At 43.0% G+C, this 27,209-nt stretch overlaps 1 protein-coding gene and 1 non-coding gene across 3 annotated transcripts in view; one reads left to right on the top strand and one right to left on the bottom strand.

The window, feature by feature from the left end:
* Positions 1 to 26,616, bottom strand: part of ANAPC5 (anaphase promoting complex subunit 5) — a 35,880-nt gene extending 9,264 nt beyond the window's left edge. The window contains exons 1-12 of one of the 2 annotated variants that reach the window (XM_042234057.2): positions 26,341 to 26,421; positions 23,972 to 24,069; positions 23,283 to 23,362; positions 22,751 to 22,860; positions 21,709 to 21,901; positions 13,439 to 13,505; positions 10,874 to 10,975; positions 9,699 to 9,889; positions 4,426 to 4,507; positions 3,621 to 3,710; positions 2,298 to 2,479; positions 637 to 772 (exon numbers count right to left, since the gene is read on the bottom strand). In XM_042234057.2, coding sequence (XP_042089991.1) covers positions 637 to 772; positions 2,298 to 2,479; positions 3,621 to 3,710; positions 4,426 to 4,507; positions 9,699 to 9,889; positions 10,874 to 10,975; positions 13,439 to 13,505; positions 21,709 to 21,901; positions 22,751 to 22,860; positions 23,283 to 23,362; positions 23,972 to 24,031 — 1,293 coding nt within the window. In that variant the 5' untranslated portion in view covers positions 24,032 to 24,069; positions 26,341 to 26,421. Of the gene's footprint in view, positions 1 to 636; positions 773 to 2,297; positions 2,480 to 3,620; positions 3,711 to 4,425; positions 4,508 to 9,698; positions 9,890 to 10,873; positions 10,976 to 13,438; positions 13,506 to 21,708; positions 21,902 to 22,750; positions 22,861 to 23,282; positions 23,363 to 23,971; positions 24,070 to 26,340 lie in introns of both variants that reach the window. The other variant, XM_004017352.6, reaches the window with a different exon arrangement.
* TRNAS-GGA (transfer RNA serine (anticodon GGA)) lies at positions 24,163 to 24,235 on the top strand. The gene has a single exon. It is a non-coding gene; the product is annotated as a tRNA-Ser (tRNA).
* Positions 26,617 to 27,209: the final 593 nt, after the last annotated feature.

Genomic DNA, 27,209 nt, shown 5'->3' with positions numbered 1-27,209 from the left:
CTTCCCTTTCCCACAAACACACAGCTCTTCCACCCTAAATTTCAAAGGCTCCTTTTTATTCCATCTGTTACCTAGAAATAGCTGATCTCTTAGTCCCTTCCCTGATGCCGGAAGAGGTCCTCAGCTCCACAAACCTTGTAGACTCTGTACCCAGTCCATTTCTACTCATGGGATTTCACCATTCCACCACCTCCATCCAACCAGAGCTGTCCAGTGCTTTTGTTGGAGAAGACTCTTGAGAGTCCCTTGGACTGCAAGGAGATCCAACCAGTCCATTCTAAAGGAGATCAGTCCTGGGTGTTCATTGGAAGGAATGATGCTAAAGCTGAAACTCCAATACTATGGCCACCTCATGTGAAGAGGTGACTCACTGGAAAAGACCCTGATGCTGGGAGGGATTGGGGGCAGGAGGAGAAGGGGACGACAGAGGATGAGATGGCTGGATGGCATCACCGACTCAAAGGACATGAGTTTGAGAGAACTCCGGAAGTTGGTGATGGACAGGGAGGCCTGGCGTGTGGTGATTCATGGGGTTGCAAAGAGTCGGATGCAACTGAGTGACTGAACTGACTGAGAGGAAAGAAATGGCAGAGCCTGTACTGCTCCAGAAGCACGCTGGCCTGGTCCCCTGCCTACCTGCTCCGCGTGCAGCTCGGCGAGGTGACAGAGCGCCACAGCAAATGACTCCGTGTTGTTCTGCTGCACGCCTGCGTTCACTGACTCCAAGCTGTTCATGCTCAGCAACATCTGGGCTTGCTGCAGGGCCATAGTGCTGGGGAGGGGACGAAAAGGCATCCCCGTCAGTTGAGAGACCCAGGTGCCCCTCAGCTGCACCGTACAGTTACCCCGAGAGGAAATGGGAGGAGGTGACGCCTCTCTGCAGGTTCTCGTTCCGTAAGAGCAGCTGTCTCCCAATGCCAGGACAAGGAGAGCAGGAAAGCAATCTAGAAGTGTGGCCTCAAAGGAAACACGTGGTGGTTATGATGCAACAGGGAGCTCCAAGTTCCAGACCTCCCCCCACCCCACCCCCACCTCTAATCTTCTCTGGGGCCACAGTATGTTAATTAGCTTTCACAGTAAATTCAGACCTGATGCCATCTTGGCACCAGCTGCTCTGACAGTGGAAGCAGTGGCCAGTGTCTGCATCTGTTTCACACCACACTGTGTCAACAATTATTCCAAGCACAAAAACAAGACTGATACAATAGGCACTTCCTTTCATCACGAAATTCCTAGAAACAGCAGATTGTCTAGGTGAGAGGTGAGGTAGCAACAGGGCTCCAGGATTAAAAATCTGGTTCAGAATTTACTTCCAAGCTTGGACATGAATTTGAGCAAACTTTAGGACAGAGTGGAGGACAGAGGAGCCTGGTGGGCTGCAGTCCACAGGGTCGTAAAGAGTCAGACATGAACAGCAACAAAGGAGGCTAAATGGGAATTACACACCAGGCCAGAGATGGTCCAGAAAACACACCCTGGTTAACAGGGAAGCAGCTTTCATTACATAACAGCTTCGGGGTTAAGAGGGTGTTCGACTTGAGTGACTGTGGCCCATGGCATCTCAGAGCACAGGGGCATGGTGTTTGGAGTCCAAGGATCTCAGTTAGAGTGTGGAGGTCCACACTTGTTAACTCAATTGTTATCTGGGGCAGATCAGATGTGTGAACCTTGTCCTATGTATCTGAGAATGGAGATCACCCCCCAAGTCACCTCCCAGAACAGCTGGGAGGAATAAATAAAAACAGGCAGAGAAGGAGCTTCCCTGGTGATCTAGTGGTCACGAGTCTGCCTTGCAATACAGGGGACACGGGTTCAATCCCTGGTCATGGAAGATCTCACAATGCCTCAGAGCAACTAAGCCTGTGGACCACAACGACAGAGCATGAGTTCTACAGCCCTTGAGCCACAACTACTGAAGCCCGCCTGTCTGAGAACGAGTGCTGCACAAGAGAAGCCACTGCAATGAGAAGCCTGTGCACCGCAACTAGAGAGTAGGCCTGCCTGCTGCAACTAGACAAAGCCCGCACGCAGCAACAAAGACCCAGTGAAGCCAAAAATAAATAATTACTTAATTAATTTAAAAAAGAAGTAGATTTTTAAAAAATGAGCATAGGAAAAACCTTTGCAAAGTCTGTGTGCAAAGTAGAAAATATTTTAAAATTTTAAAGCACTTTCTTTAACCCCCTGCACAAACAGCCTCCATCCATTTGGCCCTCAGAGCACTAGTCTACTGGCTTCCGCTCATCTGTAAGAGGACTTGCGTCCTCGAAGCCTTGACGGCAGGCTTGAAGACGCACCTACGGCCATAGAGTCTCCAGATGGCTGTCTTCTGGGCGATGCTGATATCAATGAGCTCAGACAGGCTGTGCTTCCAGTGCAGGAGGTCCGAGTCCTTTAGGGCATCCATAAGTTTGTTTGCCGTCTTCCCAGCAAAAGCTCTCTGCTGAACCAGGGACTGTATTCCTAAGGAGGCGAGGTACTAAGGAGAGAGACAAATGCACTATTCGAGATAGAGATGACAAGACAGAATCTGTTTTGCTCTTCAGAAAGTTGGCATATTTCAACACATGCACAATGACATCACTATTTATAAAGAAAGTACCTGCAGCTTGACCCTGACCCACATGAGAAATGTTCCTGAAAAACTAGAGGATGGAAGAGAAGCTAATGGTACAGTGAGAAGGGCCAGCTCTGAAGTTAAATGGATCTGGACTTAAACACTGCCTCTGCTCCTGACTGTGTGACCTAGGGCCAGTCACTCAGCTTCTTAGACAAGCCTATCTGTAAAATGGGCATCAAACCTATCATGCAGACTTATTTTAAGGATTAAAATGACATAGTATATGTCAAACACTGCTGGGTACATTATGTACTAGGAGATTAAGGAAAAAATGCCTATTAGGGGCATAACTATCTCTTCATTAACTTCTGGTATAATTTTCAAGGATGAAAGCTCAACTAAAGACAAGTCCACTTAAATCCATAACAAAAATTGTGCTTACAAAGTCTATCTTTTTTTTTTTTTTTTGAGACAGAATAAGGTTCTTTGAGCAATAGTAATCTAGATTCTACATGTGTAGGACTTGTGCCTTTTCAAGGCCCCTCAGCATCTGTCATTGGGGAATACAGGTTTACTGGTTCGTGGCTTTGTTTATTACTTAAAACAAGGATCAGTAAATTTGTTCTATAAAGGGCCAGAGAGTAAATAATTTAGGGTTTTCAGGCCACATTTGGTCTATGCCACATATTCTTCTTTGTTTTTTTCCCCCAACTATTTAAAAATGTAAAACCCATTCTTAGCTTGAGGGCCATACAGAAGCAGGCAGTGAGCCAGGTTTGGCCCGTAGGCTATAGAGTTTGCTAGTCACTGGTTTAAAAATAAGTCTTTCTTAAAAATTTTCTAAATAAAGGTGTGCAAGTTTAGTACTGATCAATATACTAAACAAAGATCTCATCAAGTTGATAAATGGAACTTTCACGGATGTTATTAGGATAAGAGGAGGAGAGAGAAACCTATTCAAAGAACTTAGTGGTTTGATTAATAATTAAGGGCACATGAAACTACCAAGAATAAAACCACCCCAACTGTTTAAACAATCTCATAGAAAGATGAGCCTTACTGGTAACCCAAAATGTACAGCTTTCTTCACAGAATGTTCCAGCAGAACATAGCTATCAGATCTCTTCTGTCCCAGCACGTAAAGCCAGCTCTGGCAAGAGAAGTCATCAAAATGTATCAAAACAACAATAATGGCTAATGTTCTACTGAAAGCATCAGCATGGTTGTAAGAACAAATTAACAAGGGACAAAATAAGCCCTCTAAAACACACTTTCACAAATTATGAACTGAAATGAAACCCATCTAACACATTAAAACCATCAGACTGAAATAAACAAGCCATTTATCTTCTTCACCTCTGAGAGCCGTGAGTGGCAAATGTTCCAGAAAAAAAAGACATGAGGCCCCTGGAAGGCTTGGAAGTGAGAAAGTGAAATTCTCAGGTGGTTGCTGAACTGGGTTCTACTTGTTTGATGATGTGCTTGGCGATGACACTTTGACAGCACAAGCTCTTATCCAGTTACCAGGTGCTGCAAACACATTTCCTTTGTGCCAGTGTCTGGTGCAACAGTTTTGCATGGCAAGCTGCATTTAAATTTGTGCCACTGTTTGCTGTGACAGTTTTGCATGGCAAGCTGCATTTAAATTTGTAGACAAGAAATGCCCCCAAATGAAATGGACATCAAGAATTAAGAAAGATAAATACAGCTGGGTTGCTTTTCCTGAATCCCCCTGACCATCTAACTAGTTTCCCATCACCACTGAGGACCTTCCAACTGCGAAACAACCTAATTCATATGGGCCCTTTCAGAGGCCAACAACCCAACCCACGGGCAGAACTTCCAAGACAGGAGGGTGGCCTCACCAAGCAATGCTGGAGACACACGTGATCGTTGGACTCCTGGGCAATCCTAATCGCCTCCTGCAGGGCAAGCTCTGCCTGTTGACTAAGGACAGACTGAACATTAATAACTCATTAACAACCACAAACATGTGTAAGCAACGGTAACAGGAAGTCATCTGTATGGTAATTCACCAGCATGCAGGCCTCTGGGTTGGAAGTTGAAACCGTGGGCTTACTCCTCAGACACCCCCATCCCAGTAGCAAAAGAAACAGTAACACTAGAGATACAGAACAGGTCCCTTCTAAGGTGGAGTTCTACTAAAAGGGACCTGAAGTACTGGTTTTTCCCTATCTCAGCTCCTAAGATTTGTTTTTTTTTTTTTAGTTGTCTAATGCTGAGGGCTTCCTAGGTGGCTTAGCATTAAAAGAATCCTCCTGCCAATGCAGGAGATGCAAGAGACACAGGTTCAATCCCTGAGATGGGAAGATCCAATGGAGAAGAAAATGGCAACCTGCTCCAGTATTCTTGCCTGGCAAATCCCATGGACAGAGGAGCCTGGGGTACTACAGTCCATGGGGTCGCAAGAGTTGGACACAATTGAGTGACTAAGCACGTATGCATGTAAGCACACACACACCCACACACCACACACACACACACACACCCTGCTGAGGGGAGGGACAAGGAAAGGATGTAAGATTTTACTTTTCATCACCTTCCTTTCAGCATTATTTGAAAAATTTTGTGAACTATGGCATTTGATATGTCTATAATTTTTTTCAAAACTAGTTTTGAAAAGTATTTGGAAGATTTTCACTTCTGAGATTTCTTTTTTCTGCTCATGTGGTTCCTCTCCATCTGGGATGTCTCCCCCAACCTTGAAACTTTTGTGGAAATTCAGTCAACTATTCTTGGCCCTGGGATGACTTGGGAGAATGACACTGAAACATGTATACTATCATGTAAGAAACAAATCGCCAGACTATGTTTGATACAGGATACAGGAAGCTTGGGGCTGGTGCACGGGGATGATCCGGAGAGATGATATGGGGTGGGAGGTGGGAGCGGGGTTCAAGATTGGGAACTCACATACACCCATGGCGGATTCACGTTAATGTATGGCAAAACCAATACAGTATTGTAAAGTAAAATAAAGTAAAAATAAAAATTAAAAAAATAAAATAAAATAAAATGCAACGTGGCAAAAAAAAAAAAAACCAAAAAACTATTCTTGGCCCCACTGAGACTTCACTTCCGAAAAAGTCCATAGAAATGGTATCTGCTTGCAGTGCTTAATTAAATATTAATACTATTGTATACCACCCTCTATTTAATGTTAGTTTTATTTCTTTAACCTGCAGGGGGCACCAGAGATGTCTTAAACTTGGGGTTTCCCAGTGGCAAGTCACAGAAGTTCTGTAAATGCTGGGTCACTGAGATCTCAAAATAAAATCAGAAATTCTATGGGTATCACTTATGTAGGGAAAATTTTATTGAAAATTTTCTTTCAATAAGAGCAATATTAACTTTGTTAATTTTAACAGGGAGAGCTGAATTCTTCCTTAATACTAAGCAGAGACATTACTTTGCCAACTAAGGTTCATCTAGTCAAGGCTATGGTTTTTCCTGTGGTCATGTACAGATGTGAGAGTTGGACTGTGAAGAAGGCTGAGTGCCAAAGAATTGATGCTTTTGAACTGTGGTGTTGGAGAAGACTCTTGAGAGTCCCTTGGACTACAAGGAGATCCAACCAGTCCATTCTGAAGGAGTTCAACCCTGGGATTTCTTTGGAAGGAATGATGCTAAAGCTGAAACTCCAGTACTTTGGCCACCTCATGCGAAGAGTTGACTCATTGGAAAAAACTCTGATGCTGGGAGGGATTAGGGGCAGGAGGAGAACGGGACGACAGAGGATGAGATGGCTGGATGGCATCACGGACTCGATGGACGTGAGTCCGAGTGAACTCCGGGAGATGGTGATGAACAGGGAGGCCTGGCGTGCTGCGATTCATGGGGTCGCAAAGAGTCGGACACGGCTGAGTGACTGAACTGAACTGAACTACCTGTTTGGATAAAGAAACATTTTAACCTATTTTATATTTCTTTTGAAGTGAAGTGAAGTGAAGTCGCTCAGTCGTGTCTGACTTTTTGCAATCCCGTGGACTGTAGCCCACCAGGCTCCTCCATCCATGGGATTCTCCAGGCAAGAGTACTGGAGTGGGTTGCCATTTCCTTCTCCAGGGGATCTTCCCGACCCAGGAATCGAACCCAGGTCTCCCTCATCGTAGGCAGAAGCTTTAACCTCTGAGCCACCAGGGAAGCCCCTATATTTCTTTTAAATTCCTTTTAATGATAAGATGCACCAGAATATAAGCTATTTGAAGGCAGGAAGCATATCTTCACACAGAGGCCCCTTATAAATACCAGTCAATTTAACTTTGTTGAACATCTGATGACCAAATAAATTATGTTATGTTTAGAAAAAGTCTTCTGGGAGAATTGTACAGATAGGATGCTAAAACAGGACTAAAGAAAGATTATTTTTCCCAGACAGGAAGAAAAAGTAGATTACCAGCACAGAAACTTCAAAGTTTCTGGCAAATCCTTGAAGAACCAATGGTTTTCCATCGCTGCTCATCAGAAACACCTCTGACAAAAATTTTCATTAAAGAGCAAGAAGCAAACTGGTTGAAATATTTGAAACATGCTGGCTGTCACACTGTTTGCAAAATGCCAGAGCAGAAAGATCTGTAGCCTCTAACAACAGCTTCCTATGTCATTCAGAGTAAAAGCCAATGTCCTTACTTGGGCCTACAGGACCCTAAATGCTCTGACCTCTGCCACTTCTATGACCTCATTCTCTTCTATTCCCCCCTTACTTATGTCACTCTGACCACACTTCTTGTTCCTTCTCAAACATGCCAAGTAAATCCTGCCTCAGGGCCTTTGTACTTGCTGTCCTAGGCGATATGAATATTCTTTCTCCAGATACACACACAGATTACTCACTCCCTCAAATCCTTTATTTAAATCTCTATTCAAATATTAACAAAGGTTAGGGAGGCCCTTAATATTTAAACAGAAATTTTACAAACTGAAGATTAACACCAGTGCAATTATCTGGAAGAAGAGTGTTACTTATGAAAACAATAGCACTCATCATCTCTCTTTAATCCCTTATCCTGATCTATCACTATCTGATAAATTATGTTTAGTGTTATTTATTATTTATTTCTCCCATTGGAAGCTCCATGAGAACAGAGTATTTTTTTTCCCTCTTTTTTTCACTGCTGTATCCTTAGCACCTAGAACAATGCCTAATACATAGATTTTTAAGAAATTACCACAATCCTATTAGCTCAGGGGCAATTATACAGTCTCATAGCTCCAGGACTAAAAATAAAGAAGCCTGGAGTTGAGTAAATCAGAAATTAACTAGTAATTAATTCCATACAGTTAGCTGCCTATCCATTGACAATATTGCAAACACAGAGAAATTCTATACATCAACAGACTAATTATTTATGTCTACCAGACTACATACAAACTTCCAAATGCAAGGGCAAGCTGTGTGTAGCACAGAAACAGGTTATTGGCAAATATTCAAATAGTGTTGCTATTTATTACGAGTACATAAAACATGAAAGGCTGTGATCAAAGAGGTTACTAAAGCTGGGGAGACAAAAAGAAGTTGACTCTTAGAATATGGACTCTCACAAAATCATGGAGTTCAGAGTAGCCTTAAACATTTTTTGGGTCAAGTATCAATCTGAGGCTTGAATTCTCTGAATGTCACCCCCGCTGCACACCTGAGCACTCTGCTGACACCTTTCTCAGAAGGTTCTATACAAAGAAATCTCCTCCTCATAAGCAGCAAAAATGTTTTGCCCTTTAACTGGCACTTACCAGCTCTCAATCTCCTCTAGTAGTCACACCCTCAACCAATCTAGGTCCTTTTCACACGACCTTCACTACAGAAAGATATGTCAAATACACGCTTAGCTAAACTGTCTCTTTTCCAGGCTAAACATTCCACATCCTTCCCACACTATTTATATGGCATGACTTTGAATGCCTCCAGTGAGACTGTTCCCCAGGCAAGCTCCAGCTTGTCTATGTCCCTTTGAAAATGTGACAAGCAGAATTAATAGAATTACCTTATTGTTGCCTGGGCCATAGAGCAAGGTGTAGAAGTCTCAGTTCTTGAACTTTGGACACTACACTTCTAGAAATACACTCTAGTCTCTACTTAAAGATGCCTGTGACAGAAACCAATTTTTCTTAAATGGGAAAAAGCCATAGAGAGGTAGAGAGACTCTATCAGTAATTTCCTACCTTTTCACCATTATTCACGTTATCTCATTATTTTCAAAATAGATTCCATATTTTGAAAGACTATCCTGTTAACTCTATTTACTAAATATTAATAAAATAACTGATCAATTTCCTATTTTTATTTATTAAAATCATAGGCATACCTTAACAATGGCATAAGTCATTGTCACCTCACTGAGCCCCCTGAATTCCAACCAAAAACACAAACATGTGACTTTCGTCAAGCCACATAGTCTTTTGTCAAATAAAGGCACAGCTTCCTTTTGGCTTTTTGAAACACTGAAAATAACTTTTACATACCCATTATTTCCTCTGAAAAATCCTGTTGGGAATCTCTGGCCTAATGACCTAATTTCCTTTTAATCCAGTGCCCATTGTTCTTAGAAGTAATGCAAGAGGCCAGGCACTTAAACAGTAATGCTAAATAGTGACTCCAGGGGGCAGACTCTTTCATTATCTTCTGTTCAGTGGAAAAGGCTTCCTTCTTTGCAAGTTATTGACAAGGTCAGGTTGAACAATCTGTTTTTCTCTTTTCTTCCCCCTCCTCCTCCTTTTTAAAAAATACACAGCATATTTTTTAAACTTTTTATTTTATATTGGAGTATAGTTGATTAACAATGCTGTGTTAGTTTCAGGCGTACAGCAAAGTGATTTGGTTATACATCTATTAAATACATGCATCTATTCTTTTTCAAATTATTTTCCCATTTAGATTATTATGTAATATTGAGCAGAGTTCCTTTGCTACACAGTAGGTCCTTGCTGGTTATCTATTTTAAATATAAAAACAGCCAATCCTAGACCCCCTAACTATCCCTACCCCCCCACCCTTTCCCCTCTGGTAACCATTAAGTTCATTCTTTAAGTCAAATACAGCCTATTTTAAAAAACACATCTCAATTAACATTTGAGAGATAGTTTCTTCAATTTCTACAGGGACAAAAGTTTATACACTTACTAGTGACCAAAGCGGCAGTGCAGGGCGGCCAGGTTTAGAGCCGCGTATCTCAAGCTCCGGCCATAGCCCTCTTCCCCGTTACTCTTGCTTTCGGCTCCAGTAAGAATCAGGCGGTCAAAATAATGAAGGAGGCTGTGTGTTGAACTGAAAACATCTTGGACTCGGAGGTTGTTTAAATAGCTGAGGTAGTGCTAAAAGGAGGAACATTCAACATATTTTAAATGTTCTATTCCTCTTGTGTTAGATTAATTCAGAGAGGTCCACTGGCTGTAGACATCCACGTATCCCCTACCCTCCTAAGTCACAGTTTAGCTTAATCTTTTCCCCAGAGGCAGAATAAAATAGACTTAAGGTACATTAGCTGGTTTCTCCCCTAGAATGTGTCCCCAAACAAAAAATAGGGAATTCCACCAGCATGGGTGTCAGACTTTTGTCCTAAATACTCATCCACTGGTTATATTAGGATCCATGGATTATGCATGAGGATGGAGGGGGAATCACCTAGCTTAGGTATTAAGGAATTGTGTCAGTATAAAAAAAAGATCTTAAAACCTGAATTCATACAAATATAAAACCAATTTTTCTAAATGTCCAAGTTAAAACCCAGTGAGACTTTTACTATTTTATTAGTTTTAGAAGTTAATTATCTTCTATTTTGACACTATTTTCATTTTGTTTGGTTCACTGAATTAAAACTCCCTCCAGCAGGCAGATCCCAGTTACTAAGGCAGATGTATTTCTATATGTGGATAAAGTCAGATGGCAAAACCCAGGTGCTATTAAGAAAGTTCTCAGGATAAAAATTCAATAAGGAATAGAATTATTTTAACTTAAAAAATATATACAACAACAAAAACAAAAACATTTACAAAAGAGGAGAAAAGAATCTTTGGGCCTCAAACTTAAAAAAAATCAGTCTGTCCTCTCCTTCATCTCCTGTCCATAATTCACAACATCAGAGAGATGATGAATGAAATAGAACATCAATAGATTGAAGAAATCCCTCCTGGGCCCCGGGGTGGGGGAGGAGCCTAGGCTAAGTCAGTTACATGCCGTGCCAACCGCAGGATTTCTTTCCAAGAACCCAGGTCAGCAGGCCAATCCACCTTTACTCGACTATTCAACAGTCTTGTCCCTGCTTTTTAATTTAGGAACAGATTCTGGAAGAGGCTCACCGCTTCAGCAAAATCAGGATTAAATTTCAATAAGTTGTTCAATTCTTTCTGCAAAGAAGCTGGAGTGAGGGCTTTGGTCTCATCATTCTTCAATAAAGAAGCCTGAAAGTTAAAAATGACAACTCTCAGTAGAAAGAAATGGCCAATAAACATATGGACATATATGCTAAACAACAACATCTGATTACTTTCTTTTCTGCAGCTACATTTTCCTCTTTTTTTTTTTTAACAATCTTATTCATTTATTTATTCTTGGCTGTGCTGGGTCTTCATTGCTGTGCGGGCTTTTCTCCAGTTGCAGCAAGCAGGATCTACTCTCTAGTTGTGGTGCACAGGCTTCTCATTCCAGGGCCTCTCTTGTCACAGAGTGTAGGTTCTAGAGCTTCAGTAGTTGCAGCACATGAGCTCAGTAGTTATGGCTCCCAGTCTCTAGAGCACCGGCTCAATGGTTATGGCGCGTGGGCCAAGTTGCTCCCCACCATGTGGGATCGTCCTGGACTAGGGATCAAACCTGTGTCTCCTGCATTGACAGGCGGATTCTTCACCACTGTGCCACCAAGAAAGCTCCTACACTCTCCTCTTGACCTTGCAGAACACTGTTTCCTCTTCCTGGAATTATGTCTCACAACCACCAACCCCACCCACACATTCTTCCATGCAAACGCCTGCTCAGGCTTCAGGGCCCAGTTTAGATTTCAGCCACCTGCTTCTCCCATAAGCACCTACATGCTCCTATAAGCTCCCTGGACTAACCCTTCCTGCAGTACTTATTAAATTATATTAAAAGTGCTAGCTGACCCCACCCCCAGACTATAAGTGCCTTCAAGGCAGGAAGTATGTATTCATAGTCTGGCAAAGAGCCTTATGGCACACACTTACCCTTCTCCTGGTTATCTGTTTCATATGGATGTTACCAGCAACGATTATATAAAATACTTAGAAAACTACTTCTAAATTAATGATTAACCCTTAACTGGGTTATAGACACTTCAATTTTACCTAGACAAATTTTTCTTTGATTAACAATAATTTCTAACTCCATTTTAATTCATTGTAGCATTAAGATTCCAAAAATATGAAAAAGGATACAAAAGAAAATAGAAAAGCACACAGAAAATCATGTTACTCTTCCATCCAGAAATAACACCATTTTCATGTCAGTGTATCTTATTCCAGTCTTTTTTCTATGTGTGTGTATATGTATGTGTGTTTGTGTGTATATGTGCTTACACATATACACTGGTGGGCTGCCGTCTATGGGGTAGCAGAGTCGGACACCACTGAAGCAACTTGGCAGCAGCAGCAGCAACAGCAGCATGCACTCTTTTTAAACAAAGTTAGAATATATCATTTTACTATCTGCCCTTTTCAAATATTATACATTTGTCTCATCATCAACTGGTCTTTGAAAATACCATTTTTAAAGCAAAAATATCAATCCTTTGTCATATGTATTGCAAAACCTTTTCCCATTTTGTTGTTTGACTTTTAATTTTGTCAGAACATGTACTAACATGCAGACATTTTTCATTTTTATGCTGAAAAAAGTCAAATGATCTCCTACATGTTTTCTTCCACAGTTTTTATGTTTAGAAAGTTCCCCATCCAGAGATCAGTTAAAAGTTAATATGGAGTTCCTTCTAGTCTAATTATAACTTTAAATGTTTATAGTGAAGCCTTTAATCTACCTGTAAAGTACTGAGGTGCAAAGATGAGGTGAGGGTCCAGCTTTATTTTCTCCTCTACAGGTAACCAATTGTCTAGATGGGTTTTTCTAATCTGTCTAAAATTCATTTGCAGGGGTGACTCTATTATCTGCATCTAGATCTAAACATTACATCTTTCAGCAGAAAGAAAATTAATAATAAAATTAGAGGAAACTTAAAAATTGAACAAAAATCAAAATTATCTGCTGAAAACAACATGAAAGAAAAACGTTCAGCTTGTATTAACAACAACAAAAAAAATTCTAAAGTAGGTTTGAAAACAGTAGTAAGAAATGTCTGGGCTAAAGTGTACTGGTGTTTGCAACTTGAAATGTATCAAAAAAAAGAGGAAATGGTGACCAGATGGGTAGATGTATGATAAACAGAGCGAAATATTAATTGTAGGACCCAGATGATGGGTATGTGGGTATTTCCTGTACAAGGCTTTTCAGTTTTATTTCTGTTTGAAAATGTCCGTGATGAAAAGTTGGGAAAAGGGTAGTAAATCTTCCAAATCACGTTTTGGGGCTGTGTTAGTCACACACCATTACTCAATGAACATGCATTACAACTCTAATAGAGAAATAAAATCACATACTAAATAGGGAGGGACATATAGCTACGTTGCATTGTTAGTGAAGAAAAAAGAACCAAGAGTAAGAATAATGCCGCTTTACTAATAAACCTACTCACATAACAAACATATGTCATGACAGGAGATGGTGAAGGACAGGGAAGCCTGGTGTGCTGCAGTCCATGGGGTCACAAAGAATCGGACATGACTGAGCAACGGAACAGCAACAACAAACAATGTCAGAATTAAAAAAAAAAATTATGACAAATCACGGAATCAACTTACCTGTTGAGAAAGAAAAAATTCTGCTTGTTTTTGGGACAGAGGCCCACTGCAAGATACCTCTTCTTCTCTGGAAAAAAATTAAGTAAAAACAATAAAGAATTACACAATAGTGAAAAATGGTAATGCTTACAAAGTCAAATAGATTCTTCATCAGAAAAGCTTAAAAACTTTTAAATTAATTCTCTCTTCTCAGGAATGATGCTGAATGTCCTGATAAAAGTTTACACGATTTAATAAGCAGATCTCAACTCTATACAGCCTCCACCATGATCTTTCTAAAATGCAAGTCTAGGGACTTCCCTGGGGGTCCAGTGGTTAAGACTCTGCTTCCAAAGCAAGGGATGCTGGTTGGATCCCTGGTCAGGGAACTAGGATCCCACATGCCGCAAGTATATCACCCCTGATTTAAAGCCCCTCTGGGGAATCCCACTGCCTTCCAGAATAAAGCCCACAGTGCTTACCAGGGCAGGTGCAATGCTTCCTGAGTGGTCCTACCTCTCTCTTCTGCCTTCTCATCTACACCCCAGCCCTGATGAACTCCTTACAATTTCCTATCATGCCAAGATGCACACCCGCCATTTCCTTGACCTGCAAGGCCCATTTTTCTATCTACTGTTTGATTGTTGCACCATCCATCATTCAAGAATACCTGAAGTGCCATATCCTCCAAGAATCTCTCCTGACATCTCTCATTTGAGCTCCCACTGTCTTCCAGAAACACGGGTCACAGCATCTAGCACCGTCACACTGGCTGTTCGTATATTCGTATATGAACACCCAGTCTGTGCCCAGGCGCACAATGGGCACTCAGAGTTTCGGAGATAAATGAATAGTTTCGCATGCTTCACTACAGATATAAGACGGTGCTATACTCAAGAACAAGAGGATTCATCTAAAAAATAACCATTTGCCTAGAAGCTGAGATTACACAGAACAAATAAACAAGATATATACTGATAAAAATCTAAACTTGAGAAATCTATGCATGCACAGTCTTATTTTTGAGAACAGGGTATGAATAATACCCTTTTGCCACATGATTCTGAAGAAATGCTTTCTCTATACAGGCTTATAATGGATAAAAAAATTAATGTTTACTCAATAATATTTCTATAAGTACTCTGTCTAATATAGCAGTTCTCAAACTGTTTCATGCAAACAATATGGAAATGGGTATTCTAAAAGAAAAAAATGCTGCTGAGCTTAAATCACTTGGGGACAGCTCTATACCCTCTTCTCCTTGGAGATTCAAGTCACACATTAAATAAATCCAACAGAGAGACACTTTATTCACTTTTATTTAATGCACCATTTACCAAATTCATCTGAACGAGGAATTCTTTCCTCACATCTATCAAGAAGGGCTAGCATCCCATAGAAAATACTCTGGGAAAAGCTGCTCTAATAATCTCTTGGTTTCACAAGGCAGCAAGTATATCAGATTCTGCAGGTATCAGAGGCCCAGGACCAGCCCCGACCCGGTACAACAAAGATCAGTGAAACAACAGTGACCTAGAGGGAAATGGAAAGAAAATTCATAGGCCACGTTCTCAAACAGAAAAGAGTGAAGTGTCTGGGCAATAAGATGCCCTTTTCTCTTAACATATCCCTCAAAGAAAGTAAGCCCAAGTCTTGAAATAAATACGGCAGTACACAAAAAGGCTACAGGCCAATGAGGATCTGGATGAAATGGGATACACTGCTCCTGGCCCACCTTCCTCTAAGGTCCATGATGCTCACCATCACCAGATGCTTTATTTACTTAACGCTTTCCCCCAAAAAAGATTTGAGGTAGTTTATAATAAAGGACACAAGAACAATAAATGTTAATAAAACAGACAGAACCCAAATCACACAAAGCAAAAAGCTACAAATAAAGGCAAATAGATTTACTATAAATGAAGATCAAGTTTGGCCTTGGACACGACTGAGCGATTTCACTTTCACTTTCTTCCATGGTGGCAACAGTGGCCAACGTGAACAAGGTTGGGAAAAGCAAGTGAGAATACCACTGCCCAAACCATCCTTTTACTGACTCCTCCTGTGCTTCCTCAGGGCCTCAAATACATGCCAGGGAAAGTAACTCTTAACAGGCCACAAAGGTATTCAGTTTAGGAAGGGTGTTATTCATTTAGGAAGAGGACTCAAATAAATTTGTTTATGAATCCAATTACCAGCTGAGACAGAATTTTAGACTTACAAGTGGCTGTATATCAAAGGCGTTTAACCTGGGCCTATGAAGGGCTTTAGGAGCCCATGAGCCTTGTAAAACTGCATGCAAAATACACATTTTTAATGCGAGGATAGTACATGGCATTCATCTGATTTTCAAAAGGACTTTGGAAACTCCTCTAAAGTGCTTAAATCACCCACTATAACTGAAATTTTAAAAATACAACAGGATTAAACAATCAACAAATGAGGCCGGGGGCGTACATAAAACACAAGTCTACGTCCCTGAAAATACAATGTCTTTACGGGTTCACGGTCTTGGTGAAGGCTAAGTCCAGCCCATGTGACGTGATGGCAGTGTACAATATGAATGAATGAATATTATCGCTGCATTAGAAACGGGAGAAACCACTCCACTTGGAGTGGTGAGGACTTTAAAAGTGGGGAAGGAGTGAAGAAATGATGAGGATGGAAGAAGGCATTCTAGGAAAGGAAAATAAAAGACGCAGAATGGGTAAACGCCCGGCCTGTTGGAGGGATACGAGCAGAGCTGGATGGCTGGGGTAAAGGACCCAAGCTGAGGAACAGAAATTGAGGTCAGAAAGGTCAACTGGGGAACACCTCAGATACCAGGCCGGGAGACTCTGTCTCTGGAGATTTCCTGAGCAGGATAGTGACAAGACAAAAGCAGGGGAGGGGAAGGACTGAGACAGGGAACAGTTTCAAAACACCCAAGGAGGCCATGAGGACCTGAATGCTTGGAGGTATGTGACTAGAGGGATGACCTAGCCCCCCCTCCTGACCTCACGTGCTCAGGCCACACTGTCCTCCTCCTGTCCCTCCGGCATGTCAGTCTGTCCTGTCTTGGGAGCTGTGAGTCTGCAAGAGTCTGACAACTCTTCTCAGGGCTGGTTCCTCTGTCAGCAAGCTCCCAGTCTGAAAGGGCCCTTGCCTGACAGCACTCCAGTTACTCTGTATCCTCAAGCCCTAGGTATTCCTTTCCTGCGTGGCATACTCTGAAGTTACATTACCTGTTGATGTAGTTACCTCTCGACTCCCCTCTCACCCTCCCCACGTAAACTCCATGAGGATGGGGACTTTCCTCCACGGAGAAAACGCAGCACCTAACATAGTACCTGGCGCACCAAAAGCACTGAATAAGCATTTGTTGAATAAATTAATGAAGTTGGGAGATTTTTATTAAATCATTGACAAGTGAAGAAACACCAAAGACTTTCTACTTTTGTTAGAAATGTTTGTTAAAGGGGACTTTTGGGGCTTCCCTGGTGGCTCAATGGTAAAGAATCAGCCTGCCAGCCCCTTTCCCCTCTGTCTCTTTCACCCCTGGCCCTTCAGCCCTCCTCCCCACAGAAGCTATGGGGCTAAGGGGGCAGCCACCCTCTAGCCAAATCCTGGAGGTTTACTCTGCCTGGCCACCCAAGTCAGTTCACCTGGATTTCCCCGAGCTCCCACGAATCTTCTGAGATCCGCCTGCATTTTAGGCTTAGGGCAAAGACTAGCCACAGGCTTCAGCCCTCCCTTCACTCTGTTCTGGAGAAACTCAACCTCCATTCCTACTCCTCTACACGAAGTCTCCAGGAAACAGAATCGGCAAAAGCCAGTGAGCCTAATGCCAATCTAATTCTTTTCTGGAGTGAAGATGGTTCCTTCTCTCTCAAGCCTGGGAATAAAGGCTCTTAAGTTGTTAGTTCTTCAAATTAAAGGGTACAGACCCTTCTAGGCCCTTGGTGTTCTCCCCGTGGGAGGGCAGTACTGCTCCCTGTAACCTTTACCTAGCCACACTGGAGAATCCCCCACCAGGGGAGGAGGACAGTTCTGGGAGTGCCCCCCCCACCCCGGGTACCCCATTCAGTCGGCACCAGAGCAGACAGAGAGACAGCCGCTCCCCCCAGAGGCAGCGCTGGCCTGCCTGGCCATGGGCCCAGCCATCCTGCTGATCATGGTGGGCATCCTGAGGTTCCTGCTCACCTTCTGCGGCTACATCAGATGATCTCTCTGCGAGAACGTCTGCAGGAGGCAGACCATCGTGTTCCTGCTACAGCTAGCAGCGGGGTCCTGGGCTTCGTCTTCTCACACAAAGTGTGCGGCAAAGTTAGTAAGATTATCAATAATGCCATCGTGCACTACCGAGATGACTTGGACCTTCAGAACCTCATAGATTTTTGGCCAGAAGGAGTTTAGCTACTGTGGAGGGATTTCCTACAAGGACTGGTCCCTGAACATGTACTTTAACTGTTCAGAAGACAACCCCAGCCATGAGCACTGTTCTATGCATTACTCCTATTGTTTGTCTACCCCCAACTAGGGAGTGATCAACACCATGTGTGGCCAAGGTATGCAGGCCTTTGACTACTTGGAAGCTAGTCAAGTCATCTACACCCATGGCTGTACTGACAGACTGGTCAACTGGATACACAGCAACCTCTTCATACGTGGTGGTGTGGCACTGGGCCTGGCCATCCCGCAGCTGGGGGGAATCCTGCTGTCCATGAACCTTGTGAGTCAGATCAAAGATCAGATCAAACTACAGTTCTACAACCAGCAACACCAGGCGGACCCATGGTACTGAAAATCCATCCTGCACCTCCTTGGTAGGGCAACAGGCGAGCCTCATCAACTGACAGCAGTGGTTACAGCTGTCGACGCCCAGTGGAGAATGGATTTCAGACCCGCAAGCCACAGCCCAGTGCTGCTGCTGCTGCTGCTAAGTCGCTTCAGTCGTGTCCAACTCTGTGCGACCCCACAGACGGCAGCCCACCAGGCTCCACCGTCCCTGGGATTCTCCAGGCAAGAACACTGGAGTGGGTTGCCATTTCCTTCTCCAACAGCCCAGTGGGAGGAAGCAAACTCCACAGACAGAAGGCAAAGGCGGCTCTAATCTGAGAAGGATGTGCCTCCGCTCCCCATCCCAGCTCTCAGCATTGTTATTTTGTATTCTCTCTAACCTCAATCATTTGGGTTTATGTTTTTGTTTTGTCTGAGCAGAGATGCTTGAGCAACAGCAGTTGGGAAAAAAAAAAAATCCATCTGCCAATGCAGGAGACATGGGTTTGATCCCTGGTCCAGGAAGATTCCACATACCACGGAGCAATTAAGCCCGTGCATCACAACTACTGAGCCTGCGCTCTATAGAGCCCGGGAGCCATAACTACCGAAGCCCCTGGGCCCTGAAGCCCGTGTTCTGCAACAAAAGTAGCCACTGCTATGAGAAGCCCATGCAAAGCAACTAGAGAGTAGCCCTCCCCCCCGACCCCCTACTCTCTGCAACTAGAGAGTCTGCATGTAGCACTGAAGACCCAGCACAGCCAAAAATAAATAAATGAATAAATAATTTGTTTTTTTTAAAAAGGACTTCTGTTAGGTCCTTTCTGGAGCACAGAGAAGATGTAGTTCCAGCAACTAATAGTCTCTGCTGCAAACCCACATGGTGTAACCCTATAAGCCTCCTCTCTTATTGCAAGAAACAAATGCTGCCCCGTAGCAACAATAAGCAAATGAAAAGCTGAAGCTAAATGTCAGTCTGCACGTTCTTCTGTAATGGGATTTTTTTTTTGCCACACTGTGCAGCTTGTGGGATCTTTAGTTTCCCAACCAGTGACTGAGCCGAGTACTAGCAACTGGACCACCAGGGAACTCCGTAGAATAACATTTAAATACATTTCTTCTATTTCAGTGATGAAATTCAGTTTACTGAATGCATACCATTTTCTGAAACTATACACATTAACATTAGACATACTGTTACATTACACACAAATGAATTCTTAGAACAGGATCAAAACAATGTAATTAGACCTAAGTAAATGAGATTAATTTAGGAGAAAGTCAGACCTAATTAAGAAAAGTCTGAATTTTACATTTCTGAAGAACTGACATTCTCCTACTTTAAAAGCATATAAGGTAGCTAGAACAGAGATCACATTGCTTCCTGGAAGCTTCTTAAAAGAGAAATTTCAAGAAGAATAGCATATATTTGTCCAATATACCAGGCACAATTCCAAACATTGTATACAGATTTATCATTTAATTCTCACAACAACCCTCTGAGGTGGTGACATAAGCCCCATTTTGCAGGTGAGAAATCTGAGGTACAGAGAAGGTGACCTGCCCAAGTGAGGGAGTGGAAGAGCCAGAATTCAAATCCAGAGGTCTGACTCCAGAGCCAGACTCAACTCTACAAGGTACAGCCTTCCACTCCATGAGAAGCATTGTGAGCAAGTTTGAGTTTTTGCAAGTACTCACTGGTACTATAATCTTCTTGCTCCCAGTGTGTGCTGAACAAATCATATAACCATACAAAGGCCACTCCTAGGAACTGCAGGAAAATATTCTCTGGCTACACCTGCAGGCCCAAAGGGGGTTGGCCAGCCTATACAGGGCAGGTGGGGGCTTGCTTCTCTCAGAGCTCTGAACACACTGTTACTTGTCGTTATCTGTTTCCATGTCAGTCTTCCTCCCCAGACCTTGGGCTCCCTGAGATCACACACACACACACACACACACACACGCGTTTTTCCTTCCAAACACAAGTGGTCTATTTGGGAGGTGATCCCAGGCAACAGCTGGGGAGAGGGGACGTGAAACAGCAAAGGGAAGGGAGTCAACACAAAGTGTTTTATGGGGCCAGTCACCAGTGCGGGCATTGGACGACATGTTCTGACTCTCTCACTGGACATGTCTCATTGGATGACATGTTCTGATTCTCATTCGTCCAACACATATTCAGACACTGCAAGCCAAGCCCTGAGGAAAAGGAAGACATATAACAGAGAAGGAGAGTCTTAACTCTTGATGGAGGACACAGGCAGATATAAATGAATAGGTAAATAAATGCAAAAGGTTGCTTACTGAGGAGAGCTACGAAGGAAATAAAGAAGATGGAAGTACTTAGGATGGAGGTTACTTCACACACGTAGTCAGTGAAGGCCTGTGTGAGGTGGGAGCCAAAGGGTGAAAGGGAGGGCGGGAGTTGAGAAGCCAGGGAGAGCACAGCCTGAGGCAGAGCTCGGCTGGGCGTGCCAAGAAACTGAAATCAAGCCAGAGGCAGTGGAGGGAGAAGCAGGAGAAAGAGGTGAGGAAGATGACAGGGGCCAGATCAGACAGGTGCCAGGGCCACAGTAGCCCCAATTTCTGTCTAAATTCCATGGACAGGCAAGGAGGGTTTGGGGCGTAAGAACATGTGGTGTGATTTACATCCGTGATGGTTCCCTTGGATGTTGCAGGAAAAACTGAGAGTACGGAGACAAGAGTGGAGGCAGGGAAAGCAGCCAGGAGGCTGGAGCAGTCATCCAGGAAAGAGACCAGGTACTGAGACCATCGGGGAAGCAGCGGCGACGGAGAGAAGTGAACTGATTCCAAACACACTGTGGAGGAAGTTCTGGCCGGATCTGCAGAAGGACTGGCTCTTGGGGTGAAGGAGGGGAAGGACCCAGGGACACACCTAGGCTTTGGGCTTGAACAACTAGCTGAACAGTGCCACCACATCCCCAGGGCTTAAACGTTAGGAGGCATTCAGTAAGTTTTCACGGAATTAATCGACTGTTAACTCACTGTGATATAATGAACACTACACTACCGCTCGGGGTCCCAGCAGAAAACAAATGGCATATTCAAATGGGGTAACAGGAGAAAAGTTTAATAAAGGACCACTTTCAGAAACAGCGGCAGGGGATGGAGAAGCCATAGTGAGTAATACAGTCCCCTGGGCTGGGAACAGTGGGGCACCTTTCGCACCAGGCCTGGGAAACCTTCCCAGTAACCAGACCTTTGAGGTCTGCCGAGCAGGCCACCTGATGGAGGCGGTGACCCTACACCCAGTCCACTATGACCCTGAAGGGAGGGAACCAGTGAATCAACACCCTGACCTTACTCTCCTTGACCCTCTGAATTTCCCATCAGTGCCTCCCAATCACAAGTTAGATGGGAAGGAACTAACTGATGTAAAGGTCCACTTCCTGGATCTGGAGGGACAGAAAGATGAGAGCCAATGCAGAAACTCTGGATGCATGAGGATTTACTGTGCCTGTAATGATGCTATTTCACAGGAAAGGGATTCACGCTGGAGAAACCCAAGTTACCTTATAGATACATCAAGCTCTTCTTTTTCCATTTTCCTTTCGCCCTCCTCTCTGCTGGCCAGTTCCATATCAGCATCTTCCACGGTCTTTTTCTCACCATTCTGGAAGTACTGCTGAAGGGCAGTGTACAGTTTAAACACTTGACTGAAAGACAGCTTACTGTAGGCCAAGATCATGTGACGCAGAAATAAGCCTACAAACAAGACACAGACCAGGCGAAGGCATTAACTCGAAAACCAGGCGACTCCAGGTCAAGGACCATTTGTTGCAATTCTTCCTTCAAAATAATTGAAAAAAAGACACTTGCAGTTGCTATTTCCTCCACCGATAATGTTCTTTCATCACCTTTGAAGCTGATTTTCTCTTTATATTAAAAGCTCAGTCCTTCCACCCACACTCCACTTTTTATCCAGCCAATGTATCCTCTCGTGACTGTTCTAACTATCAGAAGTTATCGTATTTTACTTTTTACTATCTGCCCGCCCTTCTCCCCACAGCCACAAGAATGTAATGTGCGTTAAGAGAAAGGTTCCAGTCTCTCTTCAGGTCCAGAGCCTGGCGCAGGGAAGATCAACAAATAACTGATGGTGAATAACATAAAAACTCCCAGGAAAGAAAAGTCAGGTGGATGGAGCACGGCTATAAAGCTAACAGAAAAGCATCAGGAAACTTCATGTATACCCTAGACTTATAAACCGTAACAACAATTTACTCCTACTCTCTTCATAAAACCTTAGCTGGTGACCCTGACTTAGTTGCGCAATGCGTACAAGTGAGCAGAGGACCACAGGAGAGAGCTGAGAAACCCTGAAAGGCTCCACAACCAGTCTAATACTCTGATGACAGTAGACAAAACAGAAGATGCTTTCCCATGAGACAGTTATTTAAACACAGATCAAAATGGCAAGGCCATGGACACAAACTAAAACGTCCAACATCCCCACTGCCTGTGCTCCGATTACAGCAGAGTTAACAGGTGTGACTCAGACAGCCGTTCACTTCAGTGAAAATATTCTCTGCTCTCCTTAGAAGAATTTCATACCTACTACACTTGTTTTGTGAACCTCTGGTTCGGTTCCAGAAAAAGAATCTGAAAGGTCATCAAAAAATTGCTCCATATCCTTCAATTCGCCTTCAGCCATCAGTTTGATTCTGAACAAGAAAAATGAGGTAAGGATTTTAGGAAGACCCTTTGAATATCTTCCCACATTTCATATTCCACAATCACCTAAAATGAATCTATTTGAAAATCCAAAATGTCACCCCCATATTCTGAAAAGTATCATTGCTGATGTTTTCTTGATTATAAAATTTCTCAAAGTAGCATTATCAGCCAGTAAAAATGAAATTCTCTGCAACAACTAAAAGGAACAAAGTACATCAGAAGAATAATAAATTTTGAAGCAGTATGTTTAATGCTATCCATTTTTTTAAAAAATCAAATTAAGGTACTTAGGAAAACAAGCTAGAATAACAAAGATATCTTTTTTTAACGAAATAATCACCATGTGCCCTTTTCTAATTTCCATCTACTTTGACATCTTTTCATATATACAGAAGAAAATGGAGCTTACCTGATCTGCACTGAGTTTGCCAGCTGAGGACAAGATTCTTCAATTAATTTGTAAAGTTTAGACAGTGTAATATCTGGGCCCTGGGTAAAAGAGAGATGAAAGGTTACAGAAAAATTTTAAAGAGCTGGAGACTGATAAACAGCTGCATACAGGAACTCATTTATCAACCTCTCTGCTTTCTTCTTTAAATTGGAATGTAGCTGATTTACAGTGTCGCGTTAGTTTCAGGTGAACAGCAACGTGAATCATATGTATAGATACACACAGATACACATATCCACTCTTTTTTAGATTCTTTTCCCATATAGGCCCTTACAGAGTATTGAGCAGTTTTCTGTGCTATACAGTACGTCCTTATTAGTTATCTATTTTATGTACAGTAATATGTATACGTCAATCCTAATCTCCCAATTTATTCCCCATGAGTTCGAAATGAAGAAAAACTAAAGAATCTGTAAGACCATCAATACAGAGCTCATTTATAATCTATAAATTTTAAGATTAATGAAAAGTATGAGTTAAGGACTTCCCTGGCAGTCCAACGGGTAAGACTCTGGCTGCCACTGCAGGGGGCATGGGTTCAGTCCCTGATGTGAGAACTAAGATCCTAGATGCCTTAAAGTATGGCAAAAAAAAAAAAACTGCTTAATTTTTTAAAAGTGTGAGTTAAATTATGTTTCTTTTCTCACCGTGGAATACAATGCAGGCATTACAAAGGATGAGGCAAATCTGCTCAAATATGCCGACATGGAATGACCTCCAAGACTTACTAAGCGAAAGGAGCAAGCTGCAGAATAGAAGTAGCACTTATGTAAAATGAACAAACAAACAAAAATGCGGAATTAAACAAAAAGGATACAAGTATACATACTTATGGGCTTCCCCGGTGGCTCAGAGGTTAAAGCATCTGCCTGGAATGCGGGAGACCCAGGTTCAATCCCTGGGTCGGGAAGATCCCCTGGAGAAGGAAACCCCACTCCAGTACTCTTGCCTGGAGAATCCCATGGAGGGAGGAGCCTGGTAGGCTACAGTCCATGGGGTCGCAAAGAGTCGGACACGACTGAGATTTCATTTCACTTCACTTCTTCATACATCCTTATAATCATATGCATCAACCTATCTATATACACATATACATAGCAAAAGGTCTAGAAAGATCCATTCTGAACTGTTACTCAGTATTAATAGCTGAATGAAGGAATATGAACCCTGATAATCTCTGAGAGGAAACAGGATTAGAGGGCCTACAAAAGAACCATCAACTTCCACTCTATCAACTTTAGTATCATTTAAAGTTTTACAATGAATCTGTGTGTTATTAGTTGGGTAGTTAAAAATCAGCTCATTTTTAAAGTCAAACAATAAGCAAATAAGTAAAGGCTGGAACATCTATATCTATGGATATAGATGAATTCTATATCCATGTTGATTAAAATGCCAGGCTGGATGAAGCACAAGCTGGAATCAAGATTGCTGGGAGAATTATCAATAACCTCAGATACACAGATGACACCACCCTTATGGCAGAAAGTGAAGAACGAAAGAGCCTCTTGATGGAAGTGAAAGAGGAGAGTGAAAAAGCTGGCTTAAAACTCAACATTCAGAAAACTAAGATCATGGCATCACTTCATGGCAAATAGATGGGGAAACAATGGAAACAGTGACAGACTTTATTTTGGGGGGATCTACACTTATAACAGTAATGCAGACAGGACTGGGAGCTGCAAGTTCTAGAGACCCTACTACTTTTATTAACTAATCCGGCAAGTCACTTAATCCGTGTCCTCAGTACTCCTCACCCTGCCCCAAAGAAGGTGATGGATTAAAAAAAGCCCTGTATAAGGACTTCCCTGGTAGGCCAGTGGTTAAGACTGCCTTCCAATGCAGGGGGTGTGGGTTTGATTCCTGGTCAGTCCCACATGCCTTGCAGCCAAAAAAATAAAAACATAAAACAGAAGCAATATTGTAACGAATTCAATAAAGACTTTAAAAAACAGTCCACATTTTAAAAAATTCTTAATTGAAAAAAAGCCTGTTATAAACGATAGTGTACTAGGATTTGGGGATACAAGGTGAGCAAGAACACACAAACTAATGCCCTCATGGAGGTTACAGTCTAGTAGGGGAGAGAGATGTCACTCATATAATCACCCGAATAAATGGAAAACCCACAATTGATCTAAGGGAAAGTGCATGAGATTAAAACGAAAACAGCTAAAATTGATCGAGCATTTATTATGTGCCAAACACTGTAAAATGTTCTCATGGATTTTCTAACTTAACACAGCCATCACATGACAGTTCCTATCATGGTTTTCCATTTTACAGAGCAAAAGCAAAGACCCAAACAGGTTATGGGACTTGCCCAAGTCGCACAGCAGGTAAGCAGTAGAGTTACAATCTGAGTCTGCAAAGGGAGATAAAACATGTAAAGTGCTTGTGTTAGTTGCTCAGTCCTGTCCGACTCTGCGAACCCAGGGACTGTAGGCCGCCAGGTTCCTGTGTCCTTGGAATTCTCCAGGCAAAAATACTGGAGTGGGTTCTTGTCATTCCCTTCTCCGGGGGGATCTTCCTAACTCAGAGATTGAACCGGGGTCTCCCGCATTGTGGGCAGATTCTTGACCGTCTGAGCCACCAGGGAAGCCCATCAAGTGCTTAGTACACAATAAGTGATCAATGTTGGCTGTTACTTTTATGTCATTGTTACCACTTATTACTGTCCTCTAGGGTACAGAGCCTGTACCTGTGTCTCCAACGCTCAAGCCTACATGTAGCCTCATTCTACATAAGACGGAGGATCTGCGAAAATTACTCTTTCCCCCGTCACTCTGCTAATAAATGCTGGAGTCATATATAAACCTGCCCAAAAAATTGTATGTCAAGTGCCTGGTCCACCGTTAGTACTAACTGTTAGCCGGTGGTAATAACTATATTTTTCGCGGTCCAAAAGGGCAGAGAGAGTATCCGATAAACCCCCGTGCCCGCAGCCCCCAGGGAGCTGTCCCGTCACAGAGCCGGTACACAGTAAGGGTTTGCTGGATGAACCGGAGACCCTCACCTGCAGCAGCGGCAGGAGCAGCTGGTTGAGCCTTCGCCGCTCCATGAGGCTAACGGCGCCCTCGCCCGTGCGGCCCATCTCGTTCAGCAACACTAGCACCGCGATCTTATACGGCGTCACCCAGTCCTTGATACCGAATACGTTGGCGTGCACCACCCCATTGGTCATCATGGGGTTGAAGTAGAGGCTCTCGTGGACGCTGGCCATGGCGCCCACGAACTGAGTCCAGGAGATCCGGTGCGCGCCCTGGCCGGATTCCTGCCCAGGGAACCTCACAACCTCCCCTAGGCCTCCGCTGGCCCACGGCGTATCCCAGGAAACTGGCATCCTCGCGATGACCAATCAGAGCAACGAAACCAGAGCTCTATAGCCAATAAAAATGCCCAACAATACCGTGATGGGTGGGGCAAAGGCGGCGCACCTAAAGACTGAGTCCCTACAGAAACTTTTGCAGGAGGGCAGGTTCCGGGTCTGCATGGACTGGCACTGAGTAAAAGAATCGACGCTTTCGGTCAAGGTCTGAACGTCCATGAAGCCGTTCATTTGTTCATTTAATTTGAAAATAGTTAAAATTAAATTTTAAAGTGATTGAGGTTAAGTTGACGAAGTTAGGGACTTCCTGGCGGTCCATTGGTTAAGAGTGGGAGCTTCCACTGCAGGGGGCCCGCGTCGGGGAGCTAAGATTCCGCTTGTTGCGGGGTCCGAACAACAACAACAACAAAAAAAAACAAGAAAAAGCAACGAAATTAAAAGTGCACTTTAAAATTGGTATTTAACTGATCAGGTTAATTTTTAAATTCAAAGTTCGGAAGTTTCATTTAGCTCTGTTTTAATGCGTGAATAAACTTTTTTTCCTCCTTAGAATTTCA

Source organism: Ovis aries, chromosome 17, assembly GCF_016772045.2.
Source record: "Ovis aries strain OAR_USU_Benz2616 breed Rambouillet chromosome 17, ARS-UI_Ramb_v3.0, whole genome shotgun sequence".
In the NCBI taxonomy this organism is placed as follows: domain Eukaryota; kingdom Metazoa; phylum Chordata; class Mammalia; order Artiodactyla; family Bovidae; genus Ovis; species Ovis aries.
This window is presented reverse-complemented; position numbering and strand designations above follow the sequence as displayed.